Source organism: Macrobrachium nipponense, chromosome 29 (assembly GCF_015104395.2).
Source record: "Macrobrachium nipponense isolate FS-2020 chromosome 29, ASM1510439v2, whole genome shotgun sequence".
Taxonomy (NCBI): Eukaryota; Metazoa; Arthropoda; class Malacostraca; order Decapoda; family Palaemonidae; genus Macrobrachium; species Macrobrachium nipponense.
In genome coordinates this window covers 72,976,757-73,000,914 of record NC_061092.1, presented here as the reverse complement: position 1 = coordinate 73,000,914, position 24,158 = coordinate 72,976,757, and the positions used below count along the sequence as shown (strand labels likewise).

Sequence of the window (24,158 nt, the reverse complement as noted above, 5' to 3'; positions counted from 1 at the left end):
TCTCTTTCTCCCTCCCCTCCGACTGTTTTTCCTAACCTAGTATTCCCCTCTTAATTTCCTTCGTCCTCCAACTCTTTACCCTCTACATAATTTCTAATACATTCCCCTGAAACTCCTGCTTTAGTTAATACATCAGCCACTTGCTCCTTTCCTTTTATCCATCTCACCTCCTTTATTTCCCCGGATTCAATGGTTTCCCTTATTGCAGCAATATCTATTTTTAATCTCTTGCTACTTACACCAGTGCTCGATTTGATGGCGGTCATTAGTGTTTTACTATCAGTGTTAACCAAGGCTTCTAAATTTCTCCCTCCTACTACCTCTTCCCACAAATGCTTGAAATATATCAATCCTTCTACAGCTTCCCCCCAACACTCAGGCTTTCAGCCTCAATGGTGGATTTTGCCACTCTCCTGGATTTCCTAGACTTCCACCATATGGGACTTCTCCTCTTCCCATCTGTCAAAGAAATAATATAACCCAGTTGAGTATGGCCATCTTCTATGTTTCCAAATGAAGCGTCTGCATAGGCTTCCCAATAAACCCGTTCTTCTTCCATCTCACTTATTGTAACTTCGCCCATCATGCTCTTAGGTTTTTTTCTCTAACAATTTTAATAATTTCTTTTTCATATCCTGAGTTTGGTTCCTTCTTTAAATGCTTTACTTGAATTCGCGTAATCATCAATATGAATAATTTTCCTGGCATCGGTGGTGTAGTTGATAGCCCAATTCAGTCGTGCCTACCCCATGATTCTGTACTCTGTTAACTCTTTTTGTTCTAGCACTCTATTACCCGTATATCTTCTAGCCTCTGGTTCTCTTATGGAATTTATATACTTGCCACTGATTAAGGGAAAATCTATTCTCCTTCTGCTCTATTACTACTCCTATATACTTGAACCTTTTACTTACTCTTGTTCTCCTATTCTTGCAATTTCCCCTTTCAATCTCCCAATCGTTTCCTTTAAGAATCCTCAGTTCCTCCGTAGCAAAAAATCATCTACGTGTGTACACAAAATGCCTTCCAATTTATTGTTCTTTTTCCAAAAGAATATATTAGGTTCTAGTCTACTTCTCTCACCTTGAAGCTCCTTCACTACTTTCACCACTTTACAATACCATGCTTTTGCTGCATCCTTGAGCCATAGACTGTTTTCTTCAACTTCCATAATCCCCTCCAACCATCTTCCCTTGGTGGCTTCAAGTACACTTCTCTTTGTATCTCGTCACCTTGTAAATATGCAGTTTTGACATCCAATGTATAACAATTCCAATTTTTTCACCTTTATTATGGTTAGACAGAATTTTAAAATTTCAGCATTGCATGTGGGAGCATCCTTTTCCCACTCAGCCATTTCTTCTTCAAACCCTCTAGCTACCAATCTTGCTTTACATATCCGTTTCCCCCCCCCCCCCCTTTTATCTTTTCAGTTACTATCCATCTTGTAGATATAGCTTTTTGTCCAACATCATTTACCTCCTCATATACCTGGTTATCTCTCCAACTTAGAAGTTCTTTTTCTTTAGCTTCCATTATGCTTCTATTTTCAAATCCCAGCACACCTCCTCTTCATCTTCAATTTTTTCTACCTGACTATAATCCCTCAAGTTAACCCACCCTTTGTCACCTGACTGTGAGTCTCGTATATTGTACGAATCAGCCCATGCTTGGCTTGATCTTTTTCCTGCAAGACCTAAAATAGTCCATTCTTCTACTTGTCCTGTATCATTGTTTATAGCCCTAACTCTATTTCCCTTTTTGAATTTTGGTATCTCTTCCATTAACTCGCTTTCTATTGACCCACTTTGCCCGTTATCTTCCACTGTTTCCTCTATCACCTCTCTTTCTATAGTCTCTTCTGTGCTGCATTCCTTCTCTCACCCATTATCTCCTCTCCTTCCAGCCAATCTACTTTCCCTTCATTTGGGCCATCTGACCTACCTTTCACCCCATGGGATTTATCTATTCTAGCCGATATCTCTTCTGTATCTGGTGATCGTCGTTGAATCCTTGTCACATGTATCCTAGCTACTTCTCTTAAAGAATCCCCCATGTTTGACTATTATTGTTTTCCCCGATACTCCCACTGACCTGAGCAGGTCCTCTCCATTCATTTTCATTTTCCCTCTTATAGAATACCTCATCTCCTACCACTGCTTCTTCAAATTTATGTTCTCTGATGTTTTGTTTAGCGCTATTCTTATTTTATTACAGGACTCATTTTTTATAAATGCTTCTCTGGCCTTGTGCATTGCATTCAGTGTGCCCTTACCATACCCTCTTCCATCCCTTTTTCTCTGCTTGCAGGACTAGAACTTTCTTCTCCTATTAGGTTAGGCAGTGAAGGGTTTTTTCCAAATACTAATTGGTTGGGAGAGAAACCTCCATTATTCATTAAACAGTTCCTAGCACTCACTACCATTTCAAAGCTAGGGACCAATCTACTTCCTCTTCCTCCATCATCTTCCTTACACTTCCCTTGATCATGCCTACGGTCTTTTCACATAATCCGTTGCTCCACGGAGATTCTGATGCTGTGGCTAATACTTTAATATTCCATTTTTCTGCCATCCTCCTTACTTTTCATTTTGAAATTCTCCCCCATTATCTGACAATATTTTGGAGGGTGCTCCAAATATAGCAACCAGCACTCAAAAAGTATCTTTATTATAGTTTCTGTTTCTTATCTTTTATCCAACAGGCCTGACAATATCTCGTTGCCATATCCACTATTACCAAGAACTTTCTCTCTTCTATCTCTCCCACATCCATCGCTACGACTTCATTGAACGTTTTACTCCAAGAAAAGCCTACTACCGGTTTGGCGGGGTTTCTTTTGTATTTTTTACAAACCTCACAATTTTAATCAGTTCCGTTAGTAACTTTCTTATTTCCTCTTTCTTTTTCGATTAACCCATTACTCCATTGTGCTTCCTCTGTTAGCTTCCATATTTTATCTCCACTTCCATGACCAAACTGTAAATGTAATTTCTTCATTGTGTTTTCTTAATTTCCCTTGGATTCTTTCCCTTCCAACCCTCCAGTAATAATTCTTCTACCTTCCTCCTCCTTATAGGCCACTCTTAAATGACCCTGTTGCGTCTTCTCTTAACTCTACTTTCATTCCCCTAATACTTCTTTACTATGACACAATTTTCTTTCAAATTTAGGGTCATACCCATTTTACTCATGGTTTGCTTACCTATCAGCCAGGGTATATCACCTTGCAGAATTTCCGTCTTCAAATAAAACTTTCTGTTTTTTAGTATCACAGGTATTTCTATTATTCCTCTGGACTTATAAGATGTCTCACCAAAATTAAACACTTTATTAGACTCTGTCCTAGTGTCCCTCATTCTCCTCAACTCTTCCTGACTCAAATCCATGACAATACGTGCTAGTCACAATTCCCCGCAAACTGTTGATTTACACCCTGTGTCCAAAATTGCATCAACCACCTCCCATGATGCTTCCACTATTTTATTAACTTCTCCTACATAAACCTCTTCTTCTTCTGTCCCATTTTTCTGTTTTTACCTTATTTTCTTCTAGTCTTGTTTCAGTTTTCTTCCTATTATGAAAATTCTGAGGACAATCCCTAGCCCAATGCCATTCTGAGCTGCATATTGCACATACTGTTACCTTCCCTTCTTTGTTTATAGGATTTCTACCACCCATTCCTCGGTTCCATCTTCCCCGATATCTTTGGTTTTCCCTCCCTCTACAGAACTGGCATTGCCTTCTGACGAACCCCACCATTCCCGTTCCTCTTTAGTCCCTAATCCCTCAAATAGTCTTTTCATTGTTTGCGACACTGTTCCGTACTCTAGCTTTTCTTGCCCGCCACAAGCCGATAATACCATTTGTTTTTGATTTTCCGTGAGATTTGCTTGCTCTATTACATGATACCCCTTGACTTCGCCTTCAAGCTGCGCCTTTCCCCATTGCTCTTTCACACTCAGATGCTGCCTTCTCGTATCTAATTAAATAGTCCGCCATATTTTCACTAGATTCTCTTCTTATTAGAAGGTATCTTTTTATTCTACCGTAATTCTCCATTACCGAGTCTTTTAGATAGGCTTTATCTAGTTTCTCTAGGATTAACTTTGGACCCTCTGTACCAGTAAGTTTATCTTTATCTAATGCTTCCACTAGCTCTCGGGCTTTCCTTTTAAGCTCATTCTCATTTCTATCGCCGGGTATTTTTGTATCTTCTCCATACAACAATAGCCAATCTTCGGCTTGACCTTTCCATTCTTTGTATTCTTCTTGTATCCCGCTAAACCTAGGACATTCCTTCTCCATCTAGTAGTCTCCCTTTGTTCACTGTCGGATCCAGGCATCTTTTGATCAACCACGCTCTGCTACCAGTTTGAATTTTGGCCTAGCCTAACTCCTTTCTTTGTCTATAAAAATGAATATCTACCCACCTGTACGCTTTCTCCAACTCCAGTACACTCCAGAAATCACCTTAAAACACCAGCACCACAAGACTTACGACCCAAAAAACAACTCCTACCAGACAGAGAGCTCTCCCCTACCAACCACACACCACCAAACACGTTGCTTTCTACTCCCCGTGTTATTGTTTACATCCTGCCGACGCCGCCGCCATCTGTCTATGACGTCACAGCCTATGACGTCACAACACAACTTAAATACATCAACAGACACCTTCTAGAATCTACCACATGTTGTCTATATATAGGACACCCACCATATTTCAACAATGCATAAAATACCCATAACAATTATACAATATATAATCAGCTACTTCCCTGGCTTTTCAGAAAATATGGCACTCAGTGATATCCTGAGTGCCACATTTTGGCGAAGCAAACTCTGTGTTCGCTTCACACTACCTCAGAGATGTGAAGGCGACATATGAGAATTGCTACTCGCTTGGACCATACATTTCTGCGGATACAGTATTGGGGACGAGAAGCAACACGAACCCCATCCTTTAGAAAATGGATGTGTGTGATTTTAATTATGGGTTTGTTTTTATGGTTGTAGGGTTGGCCGCTTGAGGCGGTCTTCCCTTTAATTAGCCTAAAAGTTATGGGACTAACTTTAGTTGGGCTAGGTTAGGTGGTATTGGTTATGCTTCGTTGTCTTCAGTATGGTCAATATGGTCTAGTCACATTGTGGTCACGCTCCCGTTGACAGATCATCTAGAACTATCCAGCTATACAGGTCACTACCTTGCTGGAAATTCTAGTTAAGCAGAAGCAGGCTTGGGTGACAGTAATCACGAAGTCAGCTATGCTAACAGGTAAGGAACCAAGATGTCAATCATCTTCATGTCAATCATCTATTCTGTCCCTTCCCACCTCCAATGGTGGGATTCAGCTATATATATATCTGGCAGGTAAGTGTCATGAACAAAATGATATTGTCATGATACAATAAAGTTTGTTCATACTTACCTGACAGATATATAATCAAGTACCACCCACCTCCTCCCCTCAGGGGACAGTGGTAGAGAAAATCTGAATAGAAAATGGGAATGGTTCCTGGTATCGGCCCTCCCCAGCGGGCGGGGGAATATGGTAACTAACCAACCTAGCCGAGCACTGCGTTTTGCAGGAGTTTGAAAACCGGGAGTTTCGAAATTCTGTCGGTCGTCAGAGAATACAGCTATATGTATATCTGTCAGGTAAGTATGAACAAACTTTATTGTATCATGACAATATCATATTTTGTTAGTTAAAACTCAAGTAAAACCCACTAAAAATTTTGATAGTACATTGTTTTTTTAATAGTTTTAATCCAAAAAACAAAAAAGTGCATTTTGATGAAAATGAATTGGATCAAAAAAACCAGGAATTTGTGGATATTTCTCAGAAAATTACCGTGAATATGCGAATTTTTCGCGAATAATGTGGGGAAAAGTTCCTGAGAGAAATCCGCAAATGTGTGAGTCCGCGAATCCGGAGAACGCCAATACTGGGGGTTCACTGTATTGACAATAGGGGACGGTACTGTATACGAACTGCACTGAACAATTAAAGCGCTACTCGGGAAATTTGAATTTATGCTGCTGTTACATGGAAAACTATAGCAAAGTAATTACTGGGTAAGTAGTAATTAAACCTCATTTTATTATAAAAATGTCATATTTCATCCAAATAGTAAATGGATGTTACTGGATGAAATTTAGAAAGGATTTCTCGATGCTCAGGCTAAAAATAAAAGACACTCGAAATGTAGAGGAATGAGAGAAGGTAGTGAGTCAAAATGTCAACAGACTAAATGTCGAGAGACAAGATGTCGACGGTAATTACTTTTTACATATCATTAGACCAAAGTACCTTAAGCTGCAAAGAAAAGCAAAAAGGGAATAAAACTATAAAAATAGTGGTGTAATATGAATATTTATTTAAAGCAACATGGCAAGAATTTTAAAACTGATTGAAAGGTTCAATATTTACTGCAATAACCATACAAAGTTATAAATTGCGAGCTGTTGCTCACAAAAATTCCATCATACATTTTCAGTGTTGCAGCCTTCAATGATGCTTTTCAACCTTCAGTATATTTCTTGTTTTCTCCCAGCTTCCTCTCCTTGGAACACTTGTAGTCATTTAAACTTTGTAGGGGTCCTTTTCTAAGAATTTAATTTTAATGATTTTACATTTGTACAGCTTATTATGAAAAGTAGCAAATTGTGCAAAATTTACAGCAAATATTTAGATAAATTCAATTTCTTAGCAGCCTAAGGTATTTGCTACACTGACATGTATACAAAGTAATAACCACTGACATTTCGTCTATCGATATTTACTCCGTCAACATTTTGTCTATCGACATGAGAGAAAGAACAATATCTGTCATTTTTCATCTTAATAATGACTGTGAGTTTTAACTTACGAAGTAATGCAAAAACGTCGGATTTTTATTTTGAATAGAACAATGTCTCAAATTTGTATAAATTTCTGGTGATTTGTATATACAGTACTGTACTCTTATACTCAGTCTTATCTTACAGGAGGTAGAAATTATCGAGGAGTTTGAATACGAGCCAAATGAATTCTGGGTGATGAAGGTGCCACTGCAGGAAGCAGGGGTATTCCAGATTTCCATGAAGTTCTCTGGATCTCTTACCAGAGCTATTCTGGGATTTTATTACTCAGAGTATACGGATGTCTCGGGGATCAAGAGGTGAGCGTAGATTAAGTTAATAATTTGTGAATGGTAGTGGAAAAATGCCTTTATTGTGTGCCTGCTGCAACAGCTGTAGTCTCATGTATGATTCAGGTCATTCAATATTTTCAGAGATGGACTACATTTCTCAGGTTGTGATGCTCAACATGTGGATAAATATCAAACATAAGTATGTAAAGAGTCCCTCCAAGCCTAGATGCTAGTTAGTTCATTACTTCTTATTTCAGGGGCCTGTTCATTTTTGTAGTTTGTCCTTATTTGATAAGTTATGTAAATACCTTCTTCCATTCCAGATTTGAGTTATCATACCCCTTATCAATAAATTCTTTCAATGTAACGTCCCTTTTTTTCCCAGCTCCAGTTTGCTGACTTCCTAATTGTGAATGAGACCACTTGAAAACTTACATTGCATTGAAGTGGTCTAGATTTTTACATTTTCATGGTTTCATTTCATGCTTCCATTCACAGGGGTTTGGCAACAACAAAATTTGAGCCAACATACGCACGCCGAGCCTTCCCATGTTTTGATGAGCCAAGCTTTAAGTCGACTTATTCAGTAACTGTTGTTAGACCATCAGAGAGATATATAGCCCTCTCCAACATGCCTGTGAAGGTATGGTAACTCTTTATATTATTATTATTATTATTTTTTTATTTGTTTTTTTGCTCTATCACAGTCCTCCAATTCTACTGGGTGGTATTTATAGTGTGGGGTTCCGGGTTGCATCTGCCTCCTTAGGAGTCCATCACTTTTCTTACTATGTGCGCCTTTTCTAGGATCACACTCCTCTGCATGAGTCCTGGAGCCTACCTCAGCGTCTAGTTTTTTTTTCTAGATTCCTTTTCAGGGATCTTTGGGATCGTGCCTAGTGCTCCTATGATTATGGGTACGATTCCACTGGCATATCCCATATCCTTCTTATTTGTAATTTTCAGATCTTGATACTTATCCCATTTTTTCCCTCTCTTCTCTCAACTCTGGTGTCCCATGGTATTGCGACATCAATGAGTGATTAACGTTTCTTCTTGACTTTGTCAATCAACGTCACGTCTGGTCTATTTGCACGTATCACCCTATCTGTTCTGATACCATAGTCCCAGAGGATCTTTGCCTGATCGTTTTTCTATCACTCCCTCAGGTTGGTGCTCGTACCACTTATTACTGCAAGGTAGCTGATGTTTCTGCACATGCTCCAGTGGAGGGCTTTTGCCACTGAATCATGCCTCTTTTTGTACTGGTTCTGTGCAAGTGCCGGGCATTTGCTTGCTATGTGGTTTATGGTTTCATTTTTCGTATTGCACTTCCTACATATGGGAGAGATGTTATTTCCGTCTATCGTTCTTTGAACTATCTGGTTCTTAGGGCCTGATCTTTTGCCGCTGTTATCATTCCTTCAGTTTCCTTCTTTAGCTCTCCCCTCAGTGAGCCATTGCCATGTGTCATCGCTGGCTAGTTCTTTAGTCTGTCTCATGTATTGTCGGTGCATTGGTTTGTTGTGCCAGTCCTCTGTTCTGTTTGTCATTCTCCTGTCTCTGTGCATTTCTGGGTCTTCGTCTACTTTTATTAGTCCTTCTTTCCCATGCACTCTTTAGCCACTCGTCTTCACTGGTTTTCAGATACCCAGTGCTCTGTTCTCGATGTTGACGCAGTCCTCTATACTTAGTAGTCCTCTCCCTCCTTCCTTTCGTGCTATGTATAGTCTGTCTGTATTTGCTCTTGGGTGTAGTGCTTTGTGTATTGTCATATGTTTCCTGGTTTTCTGATCTATGCTGCGGAGTTCTGCTTTTTGTCCATTGCACTATTCCTGCGCTGTATCTGATTACTGGCACTGCCCATGTGTTTAGGCTGGCTTTTATCATATTTCCGGCGTTTGAGTTTTGACTTGAGTTATCGCCTTGAGTCTCTGCATATATTCTTTCTGATCGTGTCCTTCATCTCTTAGTGTTTTATATCCCCTCCTTCCATTATTCCCAGGTATTTTAGTATCATGTCTCATCTAGTGTTGTGATGTTGCTCCCATCTGGTAGCTTTATCCCTTCAGTTCTCGTTACTTTTGCCTTTTTGTATGTTGACTAGGCACCTTTTTCTATTCCAAACTCCATCCTGATGTCCCCCAAATACAATCCTTTACAGTCTGGATTAGGGTATCTATTTCTTTGATGCTCTTACCATACAGCTTGATGTCGTCCATGAACATCAGATAGTTGATTCTATTGCCTCTTTTCTTGAGTTGGTACCCGGCATCCATCTTCTGTAGTACTTTTGTCATGGGAATCATGGCTACTACGAAGAGTAGTGGGGACAGTGAGTCACCCTGGAAGATCCCTCTCTGATATTAACCTCTGCTAGTCTTATTGCAGAGCTTGTAAGTATTGTATTTCAGTTGCGCATTGTATTTTTGAGGAAGCTGATGGTGGTCCTCTTCCCCATATATTTTCAGGCATTCTATTAGCCATGTGTGTGGTATCACGTCCGAAGGCTTTCTTATAGTCTATCCATGCCATATATTATTATTATTATTATTATTATTATCATTATTATGTATTATTATTATTATTATTTACGGGCATTTGAAACATTTGAAATTGATTCCTACCTGACATTTACCTGTGATGTACAGCGATTGTGGTAGCTAATACAGTACTAGGTGACATATCTTTATTGGGGGTCTCATAATTCAGAGCAATGGTTCTTCAGAAATTCCCAGAGGCCTGCATCTGAAAAAGGAAGAAGAAATGTTTCCTTGAATTCATAATTTGATAAATAGTTTAGCAAAGGTTTTCAAAAATACGTAGTCTTATTTCTTTTAAGCTTCTAGACAGATTTAGCGTTGGGTCTCTCAGACCTCAATAGATTGAAATGAAAAGTGTCATTTAAGAATTAAAATAAACAGAAAACCTGTGTCTTAAACTTCAATGTTGAAGTTATAGGCAAGATAAAAATATTGTTACGAAGTGCCAAGTATCTGGTTACCATGCATCAAATATTACCTCACCAAAAGCCAGACACCTGAACCCTCATAACACGTTTAAACGACTGGAATACTCTAAAGGCAACCGTGATCCCTTAACACTTACCAGTATTGCAGAAAATCAGACTAAGTTCATCAAAAAAAAAAAAACAGGTGTGGAGGTAATCTTGTAAGTAATTAAATTAATCAAAGGGCATCACTCCATCAAACAGCTTTAAAAGTCTAAGTATTTCCTGATTCAGAAGTCTCTAAGTACTCCCTGGTTCTAAGTCACTTCAAATAAATTGAAGGAAAGCAATCAATTACCACTCTATGTTTTCTACCTAACATAAATATAATCATAATTAAATATACTGGTTAAAGGCAAAGAAAACACTTATAAAAAATTTAATACAAAAATTCATTATTAAATTCAAATTTTATCATAAATGAAATTCACAATATCAGGGAAAAAAAATTACTGTTACTTGAAAAACAAAGTAAAGTTTAATTAATTCTTGAATCAAATTAAGTAAAAAAATTAAATCAAATTAATTTATCACAAATTCAAGAAAATTAATTCAATTGAAATTCAAAAGTGTTAGGCAATCATTGAAATCAGAAATTAATTCAGGCAATAATTGAAATCAGAAATTAATTCACAAGTGCTAAACAACAATAAATCTTGAAAAGAATTCTAAGTAAATGCAAATTAATTCACAAGTGTTAAATTTAATTAAATGTGCAATGATTAAGCAATGAAATTAACTAAGTCAAATTAAATTGTGAATGCAATGAAAATATAAAATAAAAAGACACACTTCAATAAGAAATGAAACAGTGCACAAACAATGGAACAATCACAAACACAAAATCAGCAATGTGTAAAAGTGTAAATGTTTTCACTCAAAACATCAGTTTTTACCAAACCTTCGTAAACACCTGTTATAAGTTATTAGTTAACCACAGTTCCTAGCAATTATTAGTTAACCACACTCCCTATAAACCATTATTATGTTAAACACAATTCCTATCCGTTATTAGTTGCAACTAATAAAAAATTTTAACACACGCTTTAACCTTTTTGGTATACTACCAACTTCTTTCTCTGCTGCAGTCTTGTCTTACACAACAATTTCACAAAAACCAGGCGCCGTTACGAAATAATGTCTGTTCAGATTCCACAAAAGAAAACTAAATAATAATAAATAAACTCTAAGAAATATCAAATATGAAATTCTCACAGTTACGAGTGACCAATTTACGTTACGTTAATATAATCTCAATGATGTCGAGAGAGAGAGAGAGAGAGAGCGAGAGAGGAGAGAGATCTTACTGCCTCGAGGTCCTAAGATAGAATGTAATGAAATTTTCTTCCTTTACGGAAACTGGAGAGGGCAGATATGATACAAAACGTTCTTGTCACGAATGCTTCAGTAGCTTGGAAATCTGACGCAATCTTCATAAAGCAATGTGTAACATGCACATGGTTTTGATCAAAGTCATACGCGTACGAGTCCAGTCTGTTAAAAAAAAAAAGAAAGACACGTACCCGATCGAAACGGAGGCTAAGCGATAATTAAGATTGACATGTTTTGATAACAACGCAAGACTCTAGCTCGCTTGCTATCAAACGTGTTGACAGAATAGGGAAGCAAACGAAGATCTCTGAGTTCCTCTAATCTCAAAGTGTTGACATAAAGTTAAACACTCGTAGTTTCGAAAAGACAAAGTTCTCTCTCTTTTTACGTTATATATATATTCTTTTACAACATGTAATGCGAAATCTGAACACACCATTTTAAAACATCCTATTCTAAGCTATCTAGAATCTGAAAAAAAATGTTGCATAATCTACCATGACATTTCAAAGAGGGGAACATGCATTTTGAAAGTTTGCAATATATAATATACCTCCCCCCAGAAGATTTTTTATTGCGGTGTTAAATCCAACGATTTCGCAACGAGATAAATAATCAGCAACTACATTGTTTTTGCCACTAATGTGCTGCACTCTTAAGTTATACTGTTGCAGGCACAAAGACCACCTGGTCAGTCTTTGATTTTGGTTTTTCATTTTCTGGATAAATGATAGTGGATTGTGATCAGACAACACTAAAATTTCTTCATTCCTAGGTCTATTCACATACACTTCAAATTTTTCAATGCGGTGATTAAGGCTAAAGTGTTCCTTCTCGATTGTCGAATATACTTTCTGATGTTGTTTCAATTTTGTAGACATGAAGCGCACAGGATGGTAGATATTATTTTCATCTTCTTGAAGTAGAACAGCTCCAACACCACAGTCCGACGCATCAACTTGTATTACAAATTTCTTGTCGAAGTCTGGAGCTTGAAGTACTGGTCTTGAAGTTAAAATGGCTTTTACCTTCTCAAAGGATTCTTGACGACTCCTGGAGTCCAAATAAACTTAGCTTTGGGACTAGTCAAGTCTGTCAAGGGAGCTACTACGGCTGAGAAATTTGGGCAAAAACGACGATAGAAACCAGCATGCCTAAAAATCTCTGTAGCTGTTTCCTAGTAGTAGGTGGGGTAGCCTTACGGATACCTTCTACATTAGCATTCACTGGAGCAAGAAGGCCTTTCCCAACTTCAAACCCAAATAGATACTGTACAGTTGCCTTTCCAAACTCACTCTTCTCTAAGTTGACTGTTAATCTGCTTCTTGTAGTTTTCTTGAAAACTTTCCTCAAAAATCTTCAGATGTTCTTCCCACGTTGTAGAGTAAATCACGATGTCATCTAGGTACACACCTACTCCTTCTATTGATCCTAGCAGTTTTGATCCATCACTCGTTGAAATGTTTGCTGGGTGCATTCATCAGACCAAAGGGTGGCCAGAACAGTCGTCTGATATAGTCCAAATGGAGAAATAAAAGCTGACAGCAACTTGGCATTCTCGTCTAAGGGAATTTGATAATATCCTTTCAACAAGTCTATCTTAGAAACAAACTTGGCTTGCCCAATATTACCAAGTAACCGATCTATAATTATCAGCCACACTGATAGAATTCAGCTTCCTATAATCAGTACACATCCTAAATGAACCATCTGGTTTCTTCACTAACACACCATGGAGAACTGAAGTGACTTGAACTGGGTTCTGCTAATCCATGCAGCAAATACTCAACTTCCTTCTTCAAAAACATCTCGATGATACGGTGATAAACAATAGGCTCTTTGCTTGAAAGGTTTTCCATCTTCTTGAATCTTGATTTCATGCTTGGTCAGATCAGTACGTCTAGGCAAATCTGAAACAATTTCTGGAAAACTTCTAATTACTTCACTAAAGTCTTCACCTTGTTTAACACTCAGACGTTTCAGTTTATCCTCCAAAATTTCCAAAATTGAAGAATTATTTATCTTGCTCGCAGCTCCCAATTCGTAGCCATCATTGTCTTCTGTAGATAAAGTTGTCTGGGTTACTGACACAGTTTTCAGTTTAGTTTCTGAGAAATAAGGTTTCAAGAGGTTCACATGTTATCTTCCTTTGTTTTCTTCTTCTTTCTGGTGTTTCAATCACATAAGTTCTATCACTTAATTTCTGAATTATCTTGTAAGGACCTTGAAATTTATTAGTGAGGGGAAATCTCTTGATTGGTAAGAACACTAACACTTGTTGACCAACACTAAAACTTCTTAGCTTAGCCTTAGCATCAAATCATCCTTTCATTTTCTCTTGACTCATTTTCAAGTTTTCTAAAGAGAATTTTCTAATCTCTTTCAACCTTTTCCTTAAGTTCTTCACATACTCTCCTTGGCTTCCTCTTGATTTTCTTCCCAATTTTCTGCAAGACTCTTCAGCGGTCCTCCAACTTCTCTTCCAAAAATCATCTCATTAGGTGAACATCCCATACTTTCTTGGTAAGCATTCTAATTTCAAACAACATTAATGGTAAACCAACATCCCATTCTCTTCCGACTCAGAACAATACTTTGTCAGCATACTTTTCAATGTCTGGTGGAACCTTTCTAAGGCACCTTGAGTTTCTGGATGATAGGCAGTGGATAACTGTTGTTTCACTCCTAACAAATTCATCACATCCTGGAATAACTTTGAAGTAAAGTTTGTTCCTCTGTCACTTTGTACTGTTTCTGGTATTCCTGAAACTTTTGAGAAAAACTCCACAAGTTTTTCAACAACTATCCTTGGCAGATATGTTTCTAACAGGGATTGCTTCTGGATACCTTGTCACAGGACACATTAATGTCAACAAATACTCATTTCCTTTCTTTGTCTTCGGCAGTGGTCCAACCATGTCTATAATCACTTTGCTAAAGGGTTCTCCTTTAACTTCTATAGGTTGTAGGGGGGCTTTCTTGATGGTTTCATTCTGTTTTCCAGCTATCTGGCAGGTGGTGACACTCACGACAAAACCTGCTAACATCTTGTGAAGTCCAGGCCAGAAAAAATATTTCATGATCTTCTCCACAGTCTTCATGATTCCATATGTCCAGGACTCATGAGCAACTGCAACCACTTGCTTTCTCAACGGATATGGAATCAAAATTTGATGATATTCGCCCCATACCGCATCTCCTGGTATATCTGTAGGTCTATACTTCCTCATCAGTAAACCTTCCTTCAGATAGTAACAGGTAGGAGTTTGTTGCATCTCTTCTCGATCAACACTCTGAAGAACAAATCAGTTAACGATGCATCCTTCTTCTGCAAGTCCATCAGCTTCTCTCTTGTCACTTGACCAACTTCAAGGGTTGAATTCTCAATATCTGCTAACTCAGCTACTGTAGTTTCACTACTGTCTTCAGCAACACTTTGACTACTCGGAGTCTCTTCAGGAACATCAGGTTCTTCTCTTCGTCGTTGTCGTCTTCTTCATCTTTTTGGGAAATCTCTTCTTGGTCAGCACTATGGAAACTTCACTTCCCTGGAACAATTCTTCTAAGCACAAAGATCCTTCACTTGATCCTTCTTAGGTGTGTAAATCCTCAGTTTCTTCACTTGCAGTTGTAGTCCTCTTCATACTTGTGGTAGTTAGCACAACTAGGCAAACAGGTGGGGGGTTATTCTTCTCCAAGTTACTGTAGGACTAATCCTCAATGGTTTGTCTGTCACTACAGGACAAGGAATAAATGGCACACCACCAACTTCATTCCCCAACAGAACATGTAACCTTCTACAGCCAGTGAGTCCTTTACAGCAAAATCAACATTCCTGTCACCAAATTCACATGACAGGTGTAAGCGGCATATAGGAGTTACTTCCTGTCCTCCTATACCCTTCAAAATAACTGAATCTCCTGTGAGAACTCTTCTCCAACTGAGGGTGAGAACCACGTACTACCACACTATGGTTACTCCCTGTATCACATAATATCTTGACTGGTACCTGCATACTTCCTTCTTGAGTTTGACAGCATACCCTCATAGATATATGGCTTAAAAGCCTCCACACTGCTTAGCCACTCACTGCTTGAGGTAACATTTCCACTGGTTGCTAAACATTCAGCTTGTTTAGTTTCATTCTTCTCTGGAGTCTGATTCTTTCCCACATGCTCTTCGTAGTTTGTTTCACCTGGTCACCTTTTACAACTTTACCAACTGGTTTTGACTGCTGTTGATTCCGGTAACACTCTTGACTGTAGTGTCCTACGCTTCCACACTTGAAACAGACAACATTAGGTTTCTGTAACTGTCTTGAAAAACTGGATGAGAATTTCACATTAGTTTGCTGAGGTGTATTACCTTGTGTACTCTTGGTATTATCACTTGAAGGTTCCCATTAAATTTGTTCCTGTTATTTGGATAAGACTTAAAACCTGGGCGTTGTTGACTCTGATACTTGACATTGTAATTACGTTTTCTACTGATTATATTAATAACTTCACTAAGTGTGGCAGCTTTGTCAAGTTTCTTCACTTCTCTCTCTCTTAAATAAGCTCTTATATGTTCAGAATTCCCTTAAGATACTGTTCAAGAACAAGTAACTCTTCAAAAGTTTTTACTTTAGCAGCTTCTACCCAACGTTGAAAGACCTTCTCACTTTGTAAGCATAATCTAAGAATGTTCCCTTCTCATCTTTTCTCAAATTTCTGAATCTTTCATTGTAGTACTCTGGGGTCATCTGGTAAACTTGTAGCACACTGCATTTAAGTACCTGGTAGTCTTTACACTGATCAGCTGTTAGGCTAGATAAGCACTTCTCCCACCTTTACCATTTTAACGACACTTTGTAGCAAAACTGACCATTTATCCTCTGGCCATCCCATACCTGAAGCCACTTTCTCAAAGTGATCCAAAAAACTTCATCTGGAGCTTCTTCAGTAACTTATGGATTAACTTCTGTAGTCTCACTACATCAAATACAGGGTCTTAATTACCTTGGTTAGGGTTAGACGGTGTTACAGGTAATGTGGATCTAGCTCTTATTAATTCCATTTCCCTTTCATGTCTTGCGATTTCTCTTTCCTCTTTTATCCTTTCTCTTTCCTCTTCTGCTGCTTTTTCTTCTCTTTCTCTTCTTTCTTGTTTTTCTCCCTGTCTATTCTTTCTCTTTCAGCTTGCATTCTTTCTTTCTTTCAGCTTGCATTCTCTCTCTTTCAGCAAGCATTTTTAGCTTAATCCAAATTCTCTTCTGCTTCAATGCGTCTAAGCTCTAATTCTGCATCACTTTCTCTTTCTTTTCTGCTTGCTTATTTATGAGATCAGCACATGCTACATTCAACAACTCTTGAGCCAATTCTAACTCATCTTCATCAGTTATTCTACCAGAGTTTATCAATGATTCCATAGCAATACATCTTATTTGTGCCTTTACCATACTAGTAGACACATAACCACCACATGCCTCTGCTAAAAGCGTCCACTGTGCTCTAGGACAGAGTGGTTTCAGATAAAACTTGGATGGAAGGGGCTGCTAAAATTCCTGAACATTGAACTGAGCCATTTTCCTCTAAGTTATCAACTTACAATTCAATACAATAAATGCAAAACAAACTATATGGTCACTCTTCCTAACAAAATATATCCCTAACACCACCAGTATATTCTAGATGATAATGAAATCTGCTTTCCCTGGTCTCTGGGCACCATTAAACAATGTTACGAAGTGCCAAGTATCTGGTTACCATTGCATCAAATATTACCTCACCACAAGCCAGACACCGTGAACCCTCATAACACGTTTAAACGACTGAATACTCTAAGGCGAACAGTGATCCCTTAACGCTTACCAGTATTTGCAGAAAATCAGACTAAGTTCATCAAAACAGGTGTGAGGTAATCTTGTAAGTAATTAAATTGATCAAAGGGCATCACTCCATCAACAACTTTAAAAGTCTAAGTATTTCCCTGATTTCAGAAGTCTAAAGTACTTCCCTGGTTCTAAGTCACTTCAAATAAATTGAAGGAAAGCAAATCAATTACCACTCTATGTTTCTACCTAACATAAATATAATCATAATTAAATATACTGGTTAGACAAAGAAAACACTTATAAAAAATTTTAAATACAAAAATTTATTATTAAATTCAAAATTTATAAGTGAAATTCACAATATCAGGGAAATGTTACTGTTACTTGAAAACAAAGTAAAGTTTAATTAATTCTTGAATCAAATTAAGTAAAATTAAAATCAAAATTAATTTATCATAAAATTCAAGAAAATTAATTCAATTGAAATTCAAAGTGTTAGGCAATAATTGAAATCAGAAATTAAATCACAAGTGCTAAACAACAATAATCTTGAAAGAATTCTAAGTAAATGCAAATTAATTCACAAGTGTTAAATTTAATTAAATGTGCAATGATTAAGCAATGAAATTAACTAAGTCCAATTAAATTGTGAATGCAAATGAAAATATAAAATAAAAAGACACACTTCAATAAGAAAATGAAACAGTGCACAAACAATGGAACATCACAAACACAAAATCAGCAATGTGTAAAAGTGTAAATGTTTTCACTCAAAACATCAGTTTTTACCAAACCTTCGTAAACACCTGTTATAAGTTATTAGGTTAACACAGTTCCTAGCAATTATTAGTTAACCACACTCCCTATCCATTATTAGTTAAACACAATTCCTATCCGTTATTAGTTGCAACTAATAAAAATTTAACACACTTTACCTTTTTGGTATACCAACTTCTTTCTCTGCTGCAGTCTTGTCTTACACAATTTCACAAAACCAGGCGCCGTTACAAATAAGTCTGTTCAGATTCCACAAAAGAAACTAGATAATAATAAATAAACTCTAAGAAAATATCAAATATGAAATTCTCACAAGTTACGAGTGACCACTTTACGTTAACGTTAATATAATCTCAATGATGTCGAGGAGAGAGAGAGAGAGAGAGAGAGAGAGAGAGAGAGAGAGAGAGAGAGAGAGAGAGAGAGAGAGAGAGATCTGACTCCGAGGTCCTAAGATAGAATGTAATGAAATTTTCTTTCCTTTACGGAAACTGGAGGAGGGCAGATATGATACAAAACGTTCTTGTCACGAATGCTTCCAGTAGCTTGGAAATCTGACGCAATCTTCATAAAGAAATGTGTAACATGCACATGGTTTTGATCAAAAGTCATACGCGTACGAGTCCAGTCTGTTAAAAAAAAAAGAAAGACACGTACCCGATCGAAACGGAGGCTAAGCGATAATTAAGATTGACATGTTTTGATAACAACGCAAGAGTCGAGCTCGCTATCAAACGCATTGACAGAATAAGGAAGGAAACGAAGATCTCTGAGTTCCTCTAATCTCAAAGTGTTGACATAAAAGTTAAACACTCGTAGTTTCGAAAAGACAAAGTTCTCTCTCTTTTACGTTATATATATATTCTTTTACAACATGTAATGCGGAAATCTGAACACACATTTTAAAATCATCCTATTCTAAGCTATCTATGAATCTGAAAAAATGTTGCATAATCTACGTGACATTTCAAAGAGGGGTGAAACATGCATTTTGAAAGTAGCAATATACAATAATATGTAGATAAATAATAATGACAACAAAAATTTTGAAGATACCTTACTACACAGATGATGTGGTGCTGAAATATTAAATATTGTAATTGAGTACATAAAGGATTCTCTACATGTTAAACTTAAACATGTAAGTACAAAAATATAGGTATCATTGTCTTATTGCTTACACTAGATGGGAATCAACTTGTGTTGAAGAACTGCAGTACAATGCTAATTTGTAATTAATCTGAGTTTTAGCTGTAAATGGAATTTGCCAATTCACTTGATTAAGGCATAACTATAACACAGCAGTACAGCAAGTTTTTTCCATGAGTTAATAGAGCTGCCAAAGTTTATACATACAAACATTAAATGAGGTTGTTATTTCTGAAATGTTACCAGTTATGAAAAACTAGGAACAAATTTATTGACATGGGAATGCAGCATATCAGATTTTAGGTATTGTCTGAGGTAACTTTATACATCAAGACTATTATGTACAGGCAGTCCCTGGGTTACGATGGGTTCGACTTGCGATGTTCTGAGGTTAAGGCGCTTTTCAATTATATTCATCAGAAATTGTTTCCAGGGTTACGACGCCTACAACGCTCATCTGGCACAAGAAATATGACACCAAAAATGCAAAATAATCAATATCCGAAGGTTTTTGGGATGAAAACTCAATAAGAATGCAGTTTACATAGTTTTTAATGCACCCAAAGCATTAAAAGTAAGGTTTTCTTAGGATTTTTGACGATGTTCCGGCTTACGACGATTTTCGGCTTACAACGCGTCTCAAGAATGGAACCCCCGTCGTAACCTGGGGACTGCCTGTATAAGCTCCAAAGCTATGAGAAAAGAGATGAAATTGGTCTTACTCATTGTTTTTTTTAATTGCAGGTAGAGAAAAAGGACACTCCCTCTCCAGATTTGACAGAAGTCACTTTCAAGAAATCTGTTCCAATGGTCACGTACCTCGTGTGTTTCATTGTGTGCGATTTTACATACAAGGAGGTGAGTGTGTTTGTCATTACATTTTCTGTTGTGTGAAAACCTTGATTGGATGATAATAGAGGCAGAAAGGGAGAAGAAGAAAGAGAATAAGACAACTTATTTCTCATCAGATCACATAAAGATGTTAATGATAATGCAGCCAGTTCTTTGTTGATTTTTATTCCTTTATCTACTATATATATTATAAAAAATGATAATGTGGTAGTATGAAAAAAATTGGGATTAAATGTCTGAATTTTTTCCTCTTATTTCTGTGATTAGGTTAGGGAATTCTGAAACAGTAGTTTTTTTAGGAATTAATGTTTTTTTATTTTTATGTTCTTTTGGTGGGCTTGTGGGTGAGGGATTATCAATTAATGGTTGTCTCTCTTCTTTTTCATTGCAGTTTGATAGACAGGGATGAGTGAGAGAGTTGCCCTCCCCTCTTCCTTGGATGCCCCCTTTCACCTAGATGCCCCCCTTTAACCTGGATGCCCCCCTTTAACTTGGATGTCCCCCTTTCACCTGGATGCCAAGCTTTCACCTGGATGCCTCCCTTTCACCTGGATACCCAACTTTCACCTGGATGCCTTCCTTTCACCTGGATGTCCCCATTTCACCTGGATGCTCCTTTTCACCTGGATGCCTCCCTTTCACCACTGGATGTTTTCCTCCCCTTTTCACCTGGTATACCGCGTCCTTTTCACCTGCATGCCCATCTTTCACCTGGATGTTCCCCTTTTTACCTGGATGCTCCCCTTTTACCTGATGCCTTCCTTTCACCTGGATGTTCACCTTTCACCTGGATACCTCCTTTTCACCTGGATACCCACCTTTCACCTGGATGCCTCCCTTTCACCGGGATACCCACCTTTCTCCTGGATGCCCCCTTTCACCTGGATGCCCAGTATTATATATACTTTTTTTTGTGTGGGCATTAATTGAATAAATGGACTTATGACAAATTTGACATTTTATTGGATATTTCTATTGGAAATATGGAAGACTCAGTATGAAAATCAGTTGCGGGAACTTAGAATCTAATTTGTTCTAGTTCCTGTATGAACTGATTATACAAAACATTTCAATCACTTAAAAATTATTTGTACAATCGGTTCACACAGGAACTAGAACAAATTATTCTAGGTTCCCGCTACTGATTTTCATACTGAGTCTTCCATATTTCCAATAGATAATACTTGCTACAAAACACAGAAAGATTTCAATGGTGGTCATCCAAGTGAAATGAGGCATCCAGGTGAAAAGGGGGCATCTAGGGGAAAGGGGGGCATCCAGGTGAAAGGGGACATCCAAGTGAAGGGGAAAGCAACTCACTCACTCATCCCTGTCTATCAAACTGCAATGAAAAAGAAGAGAGACAACCATTAATTGATAATCCCTCACCCACAAGCACACCATAAGAACATAAAAATAAAATATTTATTCCGAAAACATTACTGTTTCAGAATTGCCTAGAATAATCACAAAAAACAGAAAGAAAATCATACATTTAGTCCCAATTTTTTTTCCAACTACCACATTATTATATCCATGGAACTCAAAAACATTGAAAGAGGAATCAGGCTGTGAATCAACCCCGACAGTGAAGTTGTTTACAGAATTTGATTTAAAGCAGAGAAAAAGACATTTGGTTTTCAAATAATCTTTGCTGGACAATGCCAAGTAGACCTTTCAGAAGATTTATCTTTCATAGCATTGGGTGTTTTAATTCTGAGGATTAAGATGTGATAGTATATTAGACTAAGATTCTTTTGATAGTTGTGGTGGAAATTATAGGATTCACCGATACCGATATTAGATTAAGGTTCTTTAGTTGGTAAGGGTAGTTAAGTAAAATAAAATTTAAGTGATTAATATTAGGAGGAATTAAGTTTAGAGTTCTTAGGTGTTCGGGGTAATATTAAGTTATACTAGTTACATTTTAGAGGATAAGTTTTGATGAAAGTTTTCGTACTATAAATTTGATTTTAATTAAGTAGGTTAAGAAAATTCAGTTTTATTTAAGAACCTTTACAAATCTGTTCCCATTAGTATCCTGCTCCATTTGCATAATTTGAAAACTCCCTACAATAATACACCTGCTCTTAGTCATTTATACATTTTTTTCCAGGTACTCATGAAAAGCGGAATGCCTTTCCGAGTATATGCTCCAGAGGGCAGAGTTAAATACACGCAATTTGCTCTTGAAACTGGTGTAAGCATTTTGCAAATGTACGAAGAGATGTTTGACTTACCTTTTCCACTACCAAAGAGCGGTAAGTATCTGGAAGCATTGCTCTGTGCATTGTGTTTGCTCTGGGTTTCATGTTGTGTCTCTCTTGGAGTTTCGTATGACAGTTTCTAAGTGATTAATGTTTCATCAAGGTATCTACTTTTTTTGTCAGGAACTTGTCCCAAATCTACCTAACTTCGAGTCTTCTGGACATTTCAACATTCAGTAAAGCCAGAGTTGGAGATTGTAGTAAAATGAATATCCTCCCAGTAAGGGAAGAAAAAATGAAAGGGGGCTCCTTAGGGTAGAGTATTGATCCCTGATGGATTTATGTAAGTCTTCATAACACCTTCAAAATATGATATTCTAAGATTTTTTAAACATTTTCTCTCTGGTTCACAGATATGGCTGCCATTCCTGATTATTCCTCAGGGGCGACTGAGCACTGGGGCATCATTACGTACCGAGAAACAAACATCTTTTTCAATGAGAACCTAAGCTCGGCTGCCAACAAACAACGCGTTGCCTCTGTTGTTGCCCATGAATTGGCTCACCAGTGGTTTGGGAATCTGGGTTTGTGTTGACTGTGATTCCTTTTTAACTTTAAATCATTTTTGAGTTTGATATTTACTATATAGAATAAGTTCAAGAGGGTCTGACCTTTAAATACTCATTTGTGAACCAAGAATTAACTAATAAAACAGTAAATATGTTAAGGTTAATTGACAGACAAATATATACAAGTATCAGCGGCAATGTTTGCCAAAGAAAATGGAACAAAGGAGCATTGCCCCCTTGAAGAGCAGCAAAACTTTGAGAAATATTACCAGGATTCAGCCATAGTAGTAATCATTGCAGGAAGATCATTCAATTTTGACAGTGTGAAACTGAGTAGTTCTCAGGCAGTCAAAGATGGTATCTTCTGAAGTAACTGTCTAAATCATAGTGACTGTTAATGGGGCAAAGGGAGACACCACTTAGAGCTATCCTCTTACAAGCCTAAAGACTCTAGTGAGCCTATGCCATCCGAAGAGGTGGACAGTATTTGGTACAATGGAAAGGATATGGAAAGCTTACAGGTTGAGAATATCTTACAGTAAAAGCTTAGATCTATGCCTGTGTCCTATCTGTTTAATGTCCGTTTAACTCTTCTGGCAGCTGTGATTATGCTACAAGCGTTAAATGGACATTTAACTGTCTTGGGCTACTGCATTAAAGAGTCAAGCAAAATCATCCCAAAAAACATGCAGGTCAGTGACTGTACCATAAGGGCGCTTGATAAGAGTTGGTAAAGTCACTTAAACCAGGGAAAAGTATCATAGATAAGCTCACTGCTCAGATATTGGATGGCCTGTTCTTCTGTTCCAAATAAGGGCTTTACTCTCACTCAAGAAATAGGGGCTCTTGCTTTACTTGGCCTGATTACTTCATCTCGTCAGTTTCATCTTGTTTGGACTGCTACCTGACTCACTGTACAAGCTTCCCAAATGGGCTCATCATGCCCCAATTCCCCCCCCCCCCCCCCCCCCCCCCCACCTACTACTCAAGAAGGTAATAAATCAGGTTTTGTCACAACTAGCTTTGGATTCACTTAAATTAGGTCAGATCCAGGTGGCATCTCAAACGAAGTTACTCCCTACATAAGATGCCTTATAGCTTAGAACATAAGGACCTTTTCGAAATGATAAATATGTATGTGGTCACCGAATTTGATCCGAAGTCTAAGGCTTTGTTAATCAATTATATACATTTACAAAGCATGAATCTTTGCTTCAGAATACTAATATTGAGGTAGGGAGTATACAGAGTTGGTTACATTTCCTCTTAATTATTTTTATATTTTGCTTCTTCCTCAACAGTGACTC

At 37.5% G+C, this 24,158-nt stretch overlaps 1 protein-coding gene across 2 annotated transcripts in view; it reads left to right on the top strand.

Annotated features, from left to right (window-relative positions):
- The window catches only part of LOC135206286 (glutamyl aminopeptidase-like), a 137,314-nt gene that overhangs the window by 53,142 nt on the left and 60,014 nt on the right, over positions 1-24,158 (top strand). For both annotated transcript variants that reach the window (XM_064237704.1, XM_064237705.1), the window contains exons 3-7: positions 6,995-7,167; positions 7,639-7,783; positions 19,968-20,081; positions 22,192-22,336; positions 22,696-22,866. In XM_064237704.1, the coding sequence (XP_064093774.1) occupies positions 6,995-7,167; positions 7,639-7,783; positions 19,968-20,081; positions 22,192-22,336; positions 22,696-22,866 (748 nt within the window). The remainder of the gene's footprint in view (positions 1-6,994; positions 7,168-7,638; positions 7,784-19,967; positions 20,082-22,191; positions 22,337-22,695; positions 22,867-24,158) is intronic.